The 11,681-nt window shown below is 31.2% G+C and overlaps 1 protein-coding gene across 2 annotated transcripts; it reads left to right on the plus strand.

Moving 5' to 3' along the window:
- The first annotated feature begins 1,885 nt into the window (after positions 1–1,885).
- Positions 1,886–4,632, plus strand: LOC133857015 (xyloglucan galactosyltransferase MUR3). Of its 2 annotated transcripts, none has more exons than XM_062292105.1 (2): positions 1,886–2,044; positions 2,161–4,632. In XM_062292105.1, the coding sequence occupies exon 2, from the start codon at positions 2,488–2,490 to the stop codon at positions 4,285–4,287; it is 1,800 nt and encodes a 599-aa protein (XP_062148089.1). In that variant the 5' UTR covers positions 1,886–2,044; positions 2,161–2,487; the 3' UTR covers positions 4,288–4,632. The 2 variants fall into 2 exon arrangements, with proteins under 2 accessions (XP_062148089.1, XP_062148090.1); XM_062292106.1 differs by having other exon boundaries at positions 1,887–2,044; positions 2,164–4,632.
- Positions 4,633–11,681: the final 7,049 nt, after the last annotated feature.

Genomic DNA, 11,681 nt, shown 5'->3' on the forward strand with positions numbered 1-11,681 from the left:
TAAATTTACGCGGGCCAAATGGTTTATGAAAGTAGGAGGCATGAAGCACGATATTGAATTTTGAATGATAAAATATTAATTAAATAATTACTTTTTATTAATTTAAATTTTAACCGGTGATTTAATATGAATCATTCAATGTTCGAGTGCTAAATTCACATTATGCACCTACTCCCTTATTTCACAAAACTTTTTAGCTTTTGGCCTAGAACATAGAAATAAATTGATACAATATTCAGGTAAGATTCGTTTTTGAAAATCGACTTGTAAAGAGATGGCGTCTAAGAGCTTATATACACAGAATAAAGATTGTAATTAAGTTATACGGGAGGAACACTTAAAGATCCTAACATAAACCTTAATACAAACAAAAACAAAAATGAAGAGTGTGAATGTTTTTGTAGTAACCAATAACCATGCATATATATAATGGTCATTTTCTTTCGATAAGCGATGAAAATGGCCAACTCAACTAATTTTGTCCTCCTTCAATAATGTGGTTATAGCATGTAATATTTCCTACTGCCATTGGATACCTTTCGTTTAAACATCATTTTCTTTTTGTTTTCTTTTTTTTTTTTTTTTTTTATTGATGTTTAAACATCATTTTCATAATTCAAACTATGCAAAAACAAAAAGAGTAACACTGCTCGCAGCAAATTAAGGACATATACGTAATTACCCATGAATCCACACACTTCTTTAAGGTTCCTTTTAGAAGAGACAAAACAAATTATTAAAAAAATTTCAACTCTTGCTGGTCACTCACCTTAGTATAATTAAGATTGTTAGATTGTGACATGAATTACGAATTTGATAGAAATTTAATATGAAATTAGTGGATGGGGATTGCCGGGTCTAACCCATTTAATTAAATAGGTCAAGTTAGTGTTGACCTATAAAATCTTATATTCATGTCTCAACACAACTCGAACCAAACATACAAACACAAATTGATACCCCTATATATAATATGAATGGATTCAAACTTTGAAATTGAGACATGTTTCTCATTATAAGACACACGTGTTCCAATTTCAATGAATACGATTCCAACTAAAACAGGACCCAAAAGAACACTTATCGCAATTTCAAGTAATACAATTCCAATTAAAAGTGAATCCAAACCAAATTCTATCAAACGTACCTTAACAGGCAGAATGCATTGAACTCTAAAATATCTTAATCCCACTTGGGCATGCATAAGTTAAATTTTAGATGGCTGAAATTAACCCTAGCTAATAAGTGGGTCCCATCACCTCCATGCGTTGTATGCCCTCCACGTGTACTATTAAAATTGCACTTTACCGTACTAAGATCCGATGCAATAACCTATCCCTATTGCACAGCAATAAAAAGTAAAGACTTTGAGTAATATTAAAATCGTTATAATTTTTAAAATTATCATTGAATTTGTGATAAATTACTATTAGATCAAAGTAGTTTTAAAAGTCGCATCAATTTTAGAATGACACAAAAAAAAAACATGGGTCTTCCTTCTAGCATTACTCGATAAATCTCGTATCTTCGTTATGTTCGAACAGAGAACAGGTGTTCGGACAGTTTAAACTTTATTTGTTCAAATTGTCCAAACAAGTGAGATAAACCCATTATTAAATTTTAATTTAATGATGCATCAATTTTATAAAATAAAATAAAATAATTTTTTTATTAAAATAAAAAATAAAAAATCCTTTATATTATTCATACACTCACATGCCCCTACCCTAATGCAATGCGGGGTATTACACCGGATCTTTATCGGACTGTCTAAATCTAACTAAAAGCCATTTTGTTTTCTATTTCCAACTCATTCAACGTAATTTCAGGAATCACGTAGGTTTCCTCACGCCGACACGTAAACTCCCAGAAGTCCACGCGGCGCAATCCCATCGGCTACCGACATGGGACAACTCCAGGCGCACGTCCCTAACGTGCGCATCCTCCGTCACCCCCTCTTTCATATACTGAAGACTCTCCTCGGTCATTCTCCCTCTCTCTCGCAGAGCAAAGTTCTCGATCTATCTCAGCAAATCAAATCTCAGTAAGTCTCTCTTTCTCACTCTAGCACATGTCCTTTCGTTAAATCCTTATTCAATTTGGCATTTTCTGTGAATTTTATGGGGTTCGATTTGTTAAAAATCTTCAATTTTGCACCAGAAGATCCGCAGCCGGTCGAACAAACCCTGCGATTCCTCTTGATTCGTGCTGATTTTTTTTGTAAGATTTTGTGTTAGATTGGTTCGTATAGTTTCTCTGTGTTGTCACAGTCCTCCTGATCCTGTGTTTACTGTTTGAGCTCAAACAGTTGCAAGTTGGTGCTCAGTGTTTTCACCCAAAACTATTACATGCATCAAAATTAGGATTGGGTTTTGTGGGTTTTGGTCAAAAGACTTGTATGCAAGTGTTGGGTTATTGATTTGAGGGATTGGGTTTGTGTGGAAGTTTTAGGAAATGGGTGTTTCTTGATTGTTTGATTGGGAGGTAATGCGACGCCGTACGGCGTCTAGTGTTCCCTCGGAGCAAATGGAGAAGGGGACGGGGAAGAATCAGAACACCAGGCTTTGTTTCTTGGTGTCTTTGTCTGCGTTCTTTTGGATGTTGTTGTTGTACTTTCATTTTGTTGTGCTTGGAAGTAGTACTGTCGATGAATCTGTGAAATTGCAACCTGGTCCGGTTAATGTTGCATCAATCCCTACCCGTGTGTCCGATTCCCATCGAATTGACACCCATTTGGAAACAGTCCCGAGTCGTAGAATTGAGAATTACCCCGAATCAATCCCTACCCATGTAACCAATTCCGGTCAAATGAACACGGATTTGGAATCTAGGCCCAGTCGTGAGGCGGAGAATTACCCGTTTATAAGAGCATTGAGAACAGTGGAAAACAAGAGTGATCCATGTGGTGGGAGGTATATCTATGTTCACGACCTTCCTTCTAGGTTTAATGAGGATATGCTGAAGGAGTGTAGGAGTTTGAGCCTTTGGACGAATATGTGTAAGTTTACGACTAATGCAGGGCTTGGCCCGCCGCTTGAGAATGTTGAAGGGGTGTTCTCCGATACTGGCTGGTATGCGACAAATCAGTTTGTGGTTGATGTGATATTCAGGAATAGGATGAAGCAGTATAAGTGCTTGACACGTGATTCTTCTATCGCTTCGGCGATTTTTGTACCCTTTTATGCGGGATTTGATATTGCCCGGTATCTTTGGGGGTACAATATCTCGAGGAGGGATGCAGCTTCACTTGATCTGGTTAATTGGCTTATGAAGAGGCCAGAGTGGGGCATAATGGGTGGCAGAGACCATTTTCTTGTTGCAGGGAGGATCACGTGGGATTTTAGGAGACTAACAGATGAAGAAACAGATTGGGGTAACAAGCTGCTGTTTTTGCCTGCGGCAAAGAATATGTCCATGCTTGTGGTTGAATCGAGCCCATGGAATGCTAATGATTTTGGTATTCCATATCCGACGTACTTCCATCCAGCAAAGGATGCTGATGTGTTCATTTGGCAGGACCGGATGAGGAAATTAGAAAGGAAGTGGCTCTTCTCTTTTGCTGGTGCCCCACGTCCTGACAACCCCAAGTCGATTAGAGGGCAGATCATTGATCAATGCAAGAAATCCAAGGTCGGCAAGTTGTTAGAATGTGATTTTGGGGAGAGCAAGTGTCATTCTCCGAGCAGTATAATGCAGATGTTCCAGAGCTCTCTTTTCTGCCTGCAACCTCAGGGTGATTCATACACAAGAAGATCTGCTTTTGACTCTATGTTGGCTGGTTGCATACCTGTCTTCTTCCATCCCGGGTCAGCATACACACAGTATACTTGGCATCTTCCGAAGAACTATACTAAGTACTCTGTGTTCATTCCAGAGGATGACATCCGTAAGAGGAATGTTAGCATAGAGGAAAGGCTTCTTCAAATTTCTCCCGAGCAGGTGAAGATCATGAGGGAGGAGGTTATAAGTCTCATTCCAAAGCTGGTATATGCAGATCCTCGCTCTAAACTGGAGACTCTTCCAGATGCCTTCGACGTTGCTGTGCAAGCAGTTATTGACAAAGTTACAAAGTTGAGGAGGGACATCATTGAAGGTATTACAGATGATAACTTTATTGAGGAGAACAGTTGGAAATATGATTTGCTGGAAGAGGGACAGCGTGAGGTGGGACCTCATGAATGGGATCCTTTCTTCTCGAAACCAAAGGATGGCAATGGGGATTCTGGCGATTTATCTGCAGAAGCTGCCAAAAATTCTTGGAAGAATGAGCATAGAGATCTATCATGACAGAGAGAGAGGCAATGATATGTCTGTATAATTTCCGGTAATCTGTGTCTCAAGCATGGAGACTGCAGCTTAGAAGAACACTAGAAACCTTAAAGAGAGTGCTGGTATGAACCCTTATCAGGGCTTGTCATGAACTCATTGTAGAGTTTCATCATCACGTATATCGCCTCATATCCTTGTTTAAAGCCAGAACATAGGCAACAAGCCAAAACACATATAGTCTCTGCTTCTTATATGTTTTTATACAGGACTTTTCACTTTCCGCATTTTTGAATCTTATGTAGTGATTCTTTGTAATGTATTGTAGCTGAGCTTTCATTATATCATCAACTTTATGTTATTCTCTGATCAATGCATACAGAAAATAATCATGCACCAATTTTATTTCCAGAGCTATGTGTTAAAAGTAAAACCTAGTTACATCAAGTGATTACTTTATATGTTTACTATTTTGCTGATGTTTGGAAGATCAGATTGAATGTTGATACCTCTAAAAGTTAAAAAGTGTTGCTCCAGTTATTTCAATAATGCACTGCTTACAAAGTTTCTATAGGCGGTGGTATTATTAAAGGAGAATCTGTCATGCATTTCATTATTTTTGCTTTTGACTGGAAACTGTTTTACCAAAAGATGTTAATCATTATGAATCTAGGAAAAAAAAAAGAAAAAAAAAAGATGTTAATCATTATGGCTATATGGAACTCTGAATGGAAGGAGCTATTGAGTTTACTGCTGGATCTCCTTGCACATGATCATAATTCAGATCTGAATTTGTATTCTTTTTCTAGAGATGAAGCATCATCTTGAAAGATTCGCTAACTTTTGTTTGATATTCCATTACCTGTGCGACAAATGGCCTTATTTGTGCCACGGGAATGGTGTTAAAATTTTCTATATGGTTGAGAAAATAATGGGACAACTAGACAATAGGGGTGGTAATTCTTGTTCGCATGTCGGGTTTGGGTCTGTGAAAGTTTAATGGGCTTTATTCACTTTTAAAAGATACCTTGAGAAAGAGGGGGAGACCATAGCTTATAAAGTGTCTAAGTAAAGGAAATCTTAGCAATGTGGAACACTTTAACACGCCCCTTTACGTATGGCAACTAATGATTAAACACGTGGACAACAACGAAAGGGAAAGACCTATTATCATAAGAAACATGTGGTTTTGATATCGTGTGAAAGTCCAATAGGCTTTACTCACTCTCAATTTTGAGATGCCTTGAGAGAGGAGATGATACTATGACTTATAAAGTGCCAAGGTGAAGGAAATCTTAGCGATGTGGAACACTTTAACAGAGTCGTGTCGATGCATAAGTAGAAGAGCACTATCGCTAGCTTTCCTTAGTTTTTTTCTTAAATTTAGAAAACCAATTTCCTTTTTGCTTCCCTATTTAAATAAACTCTATAATAGTTTCATTTATCTTTTTTCACAACTTTCCTTAATATTTTCTTGAATTTAAGAAACCAATTTACTTTTTGCTTTCCTATTTAAATAAACTCTATAATAGCTTGTTTTATCCTTTTTTTTTTTTTCATGCCATTTAAATAAAATAAGAATAAGGGAAGTTAAAATGCTGCAGCACGTGAGTTTTTCAGAGTTTTCCGTACATTTAAGGAAGATAATGGAATTTAGGGAGTTTGCTGCTAATGCTTTGCTCTATAAGACTATATAGGTAAACTTTAATCTGATTCACTCAACCCTAACTTGCTAATTTCGTATAGGTTCGTATAAAAAGTTATTAGCCTTATTTAATATGTTGTGGAAAATCTTAGTGATGAAATGGTTTAACTATTTGGAAATGGATTTGCTGCACATGCATAGAATTTTACTGCTCCATCAATTTCTCATTTTTGGTTTAGTCATGTAACTGTTCTATCCTTCCAATCTAGAGCTGTTTTTGAGCTTCTTAGTTGCACGTTGATGATGTTCATAGTCCTTGAAACTCTTATTCCCCCTCTGCAAAATAATTTCCCTTCAGTTTGCACCTGTCTCTATAGTTTATCCACAAAGAACAAATTAATGTTGTTTTACTCAATACTACATTCCTATATTGTGCAAAATTATCTTACTTATATTATCTATTTTAGCTACTAATCTTTCAAAACAACCCATTTTCCACTCTTTAAATCTTTTTCTATTTTATTTAAATATTATTATTTATTTTTATTATATTCTTTCTTTAAAAAAGCCACTTCAAATCCGAATGAGAGGAGAGAGAAATGGGCCTTTTGGATAAGACTATAAGAGAAATTCCTATTCCTGTTCTGAACTTCTGATGGTGGCAACAAGATAAAGAGTAGAGATTAGGATGATCTATTTTACTGTAGTCAATAAGATCATTCTTCAAATTAAAATAAAAATAGTATATTCTATCACATAAAATTCTTTGTATATTAACTAGGATTTTTAAATTAAATGGTTGAGATTTTGTCGCATCAACATTTGTCTCTTTCAAAATACCGTAACATATGACATACTGAGATAGTAAATATTGAATTGATATAGGTGAGAAATACTAATGTAACAAAATCACAGTTATTTAATTTAAACATGATAGTCGAAGTTTGAAAAAATTGTTTTTATTGCATATATTTCTATAAGTAATGCTAGAAACCATACTTTTTTTAAAAAAAAAAAATTAAACAAAGGCTATTTTGCTCTGCCACATCAGTAGGTTGTGATGGTAGTTGGATGAAACATTACTCTATTATTACAACTTTGATTTCATGGTTAGGCTACAACGAACAAAGAGTATTGTTAGGAGTAATATAACTTTTACTATAAATTTCTTACAAACTGACGTAGAAGTAAACGTGGCACTGATCAAGTTACCCACTAAACAACTAAATTTACTAGTCAAATTTGTTGGTTAATTTTTTTTTTAGAGAAATGTTATATACCGCTTTTATCTCACTTTGCTAATGTGACACTAATATTCAGTCATTGATATATATAATCATATATATATATATATATATATATATATATATATATATATATATATATATATATATATATATATATATATAAAAGCCAAGTTCTTCCTTAGAATAACGTAGAATAGTGACACGTGGTATGAACCCATACTTTTTAGTGACTAAACCGGTCTTTTAAATAAAATTGAACCGGTCTATTTAATCTCTCTCTTTCTATATTAATGATACAATTAGTCTCTCTCTCAATTAATGATACAATTAAATGTGTTTCTTTAGTATTTTACATTTTTGGTTGAAATCTAAATATGTTTCCATTTTGTTTGTGAAATTTTTGGTTGAGCAATTCTTCATTTGAATGTTTATGAGATTTTTCTCTTACTATATATATATAAAAGCCGAGTTCTTCCTTAGAATGATATAGAATGGTGATACGTGGCATAAACCCATACTTTTTAGTGACTAAACCAGTCCTTTAAGTATTGAACCAGTCTTTTAAATAAAATTGAACCGGTCTATTTAATCTCTCTTTCTATATTAATGATACAATTAGTCTCTCTTTCAATTAATGATACAATTAAAAGTGTTTCCTTAGTATTTTATATTTTTTGTTGAAATCTAAATATGTTTCCATTTTGTTTGTGAAATTTTTGGTTGAGCAATTCTTTATTTGAATGTTTATGAATTTTTTTTTATTTTTTATTTTTTTCATTTGCTTTTTCGAATGTTTAGAATTATATAGGATTGAAATATAATATGTATTACATCGACAATAAATAAAATTCCTGCTAATTTTCGATTTTATGCTTTGATAATCAAAATCAATGTTTTATTCTTGCTATTTTTCTTCTTCATACTTATTTTCATTCTAAACTACACCTATGAGAACAAAGATTTTAACATGTTTTAATTTATATGAATTAATCTAAAAGTAATGGTCTTATATTTTAATTCGTTTGAATGTTTTATGGGATAACCAGTCTTTTAAGTATTGAATCGATCTTTCAAATAAAATTGAACCGGTCTATTTAATCTCTCTCTCTTTCTGTCTCTCTATTAATGATACAATTACTCTCTCTCTCTCTCTCTCTCTCTCTCTCTCTATTAATGATACAATTTGTCGCTCTCTTAATTAATGATACAATTAAAGGTGTTTTGCTAATATTTTATATTTTTGGTTAATTAAGCATTAAATTTGAATTTATTTATTTTTTTTTAATTTTCAAAATTATATGGATTTTATTTTTACGGAAACATAATAGATATGTATCACACTAACTATATCATAGATTTCTACTATTAATCCTATTATTAATGCTTTGATAATCAAAATCCGGGTTTTTCTCTTACTATTTTTTTTTTCTTTACACTTCTTTCCATTTTGTTTGTGAAATTTTTAGTTGAGCAATTCTTCATTTGAATGTTTATGAGGTTTTTCTTTTGCTATATATAAAAAAGCCGAGTTCTTTTTTAGAATGACATAAAATGGTGACACGTGGCATGAACCCATACTTTTTGGTGATTAAACCGGTCTTTTAAGTATTGAACCGGTCTATTTAATCTCTCTCTCTCTCTCTCTCTCTCTCTCTCTCTCTCTCTCTATATATATATATATATATATATATATATATATATATATATATATATATATATATATATATATATATATATATATTAATGATACAATTAGTCTCTCTTTCAATTAATGATACAATTAAACGTGTTTCTTTAGCATTTAATATTTTTGGTTGAAATATAAATTTGTTTCCATTTTGTTTGTGAAATTTTTGGTTGGGCAATTCTTCATTTAAATGTTTATGAGATTTTTTCTCATACTTTTTGGTGACTAAACCGGACTTTTAAGTATTGAACCGGTCTATTTAATCTCTCTCTCTCTCTCTATATTAATGATACAACTAGTCTCTCTCTCAATTAATGATACAATTAAAGGTGTTTCTTTAATATTTTATATTTTTGGTTGAAATCTAAATATGTTTCAATTTTGTTTGTGAAATTTTTGATTGAGCAATTTTTCATTTGAATGTTTATGAGAATTTTTTTTTTTTCTTCATTTGCTTTTTGGAATGTTTAGAATTATATAGGATTGAAATATAATAAGTATTACATCGACAATAAAAAAAAAATTCCTGCTAATTTTATATTTTATGCTTTGATAATCAAAATCATAGTTTTCTTTTTACTATTTTTCTTCTTCATACTTTTTTTCATTCTAAACTATACCTATGGGAACAAAGATTTTAACATGTTTTAATTTATATGAATTAAATTAAAAGTAATGGTCTTATGTTTTAATTCGTTTGAATGTTTTATGGGATAATCGGTCCTTTAAGTATTGAACCGGTCTTTTAAATAAAATTGAACTGGTCTATTTAATCTCTCTCTATTAATGATACGATTAGTCTCTCTCTCAATTAATGATACAATTAAACGTGTTTCTTTAGTATTTTATATTTTTGGTTAATTAAACATTAAATTTAAAATGTTTATTTTTTTTTTAATGTTCAAAATTATATGGATTTTATTTTTATGGAAACATAATATATACGTATCACACTAACAATATTATAGATTCTTACTATTAATCCTACCATTAATGCTTTAATAATCAAAATCCAGGTTTTTCTCTTGCTATTTTTTTTTTATTTACACTTCTTTCCATTTTGTTTGTGAAATTTTTGGTTGAGCAATTATTCATTTGAATGTTTATGAGATTTTTCTCTTGATATATATATAAAAGTCGAGTTCTTCCCTAAAATGACATAGAATGGTGACACGTAGCATAAACTCATACTTTTTAGTAACTAAACCTGTCCTTTAAGTATTGAACCGATCTTTTAAATAAAATTGAACTGGTCTATTTAATCTCTCTCTCTATATTAATGATACAATTAGTCTATCTCTCAATTAATGATACAATTAAAGGTGTTTCTTTAGTGTTTTATATTTTTGGTTGAAATCTAAATATGTTTCCATTTTGTTTGTTAAATTTTTGATTGCGCAATTCTTCATTTGAATGTTTATGATTTTTTTTATTTTTTTTTCTTCATTTACTTTTTCGAATGTTTAGAATTATATAGGATTGAAATATAATATGTATTACATCAACAATAAAAAAAAATTCCTGCTAGCTGTCTATTTTATGCTTTGATAATCAAAATCATAGTTTTCTTCTTGCTATTTTTCTCATTCATACTTATTTTCATTCTAAACTACACCTACGGAAACAAAGATTTTAACATGTTTTAATTTATATGAATTAAACTAAAAGTAATGGTCTTATATTTTAATTCGTTTGAATGTTTTATGGGATAACCGGTCCTTTAAGTATTGAACCGATTTTTTAAATAAAATTGAATCAGTCTATTTAATCTCTCTCTTTCTCTTTCTCTATTAATGATACAATTAGTCGCTATCTCTCTATTAATGATACAATTAGTACCTTTTTCAATTAATGATAAAATTAAAGGTGTTTCTTTCGTATTTTATATTTTTGTTTAATTAAGCATTAAATTTGAAATGTTTTTTTTTTAATGTTCAAAATTATATGGATTTTATTTTGATGGAAACATAATAGATACGTATCACACTAACAATATCATAGATTCCTACTATTAATGCTTTGATAATCAAAATCCAGGTTTTTCTCTTGCTATTTTTTTTTTCTATACACTTCTTTCCATTTTGTTTGTGAAATTTTTGGTTTAGCAATTCTTCATTTGAATGTTTATGAGGTTTTTCTCTTGCTATATATATAAAAGCCGAGTTCTTTCTTAAAATGACATAGAATGGTGACACGTGGCATGAACCCATACTTTTTAGTGACTAAACCGGTCTTTTAAATAAATTTGAACCGGTCTATTTAATCTCTCTCTCTATATTAATGATACAATTAGTCTCTCTCTCAATTAATGATACAATTAAAAGTGTTTCTTTAGTATTTTATATTTTTAGTTGAAATCTAAAAATGTTTCCATTTTGTTTGTGAAATTTTTGGTTAAGCAATTCTTCATTTGAATGTTTATGAGATTTATTTTTATTTGTTCATTTGCTTTTTCAAATGTTTAGAATTATATAGGATTAAAATATAATATGTATTACATCGACAAAAAAAAATTCTAATTAATTTTCTATTTTATGCTTTGATAATCAAAATCAATGTTTTCTTTTTGCTATTTTTATTCTAAACTACACCTATGGGAACAAAGATTTTAACATGTTTTAATTTATATGATTTAAACTAAAAGTAATGGTCTTATATTTTAATTCGTTTAAATGTTTTATGGGATAACCGGTCCTTTAAGTATTGAACTGGTCTATTTAGTCTCTCTCTTTCTCTCTCTCTATTAATGATACAATTATTCGCTCTCTCTCTCTCTCTCTCTCTCTCTCTCTATTAATGACACAATTTGTCTCTCTCTCAATTAATAATACAATTA

Source organism: Alnus glutinosa, chromosome 14 (assembly GCF_958979055.1).
Source record: "Alnus glutinosa chromosome 14, dhAlnGlut1.1, whole genome shotgun sequence".
Taxonomy (NCBI): Eukaryota; Viridiplantae; Streptophyta; class Magnoliopsida; order Fagales; family Betulaceae; genus Alnus; species Alnus glutinosa.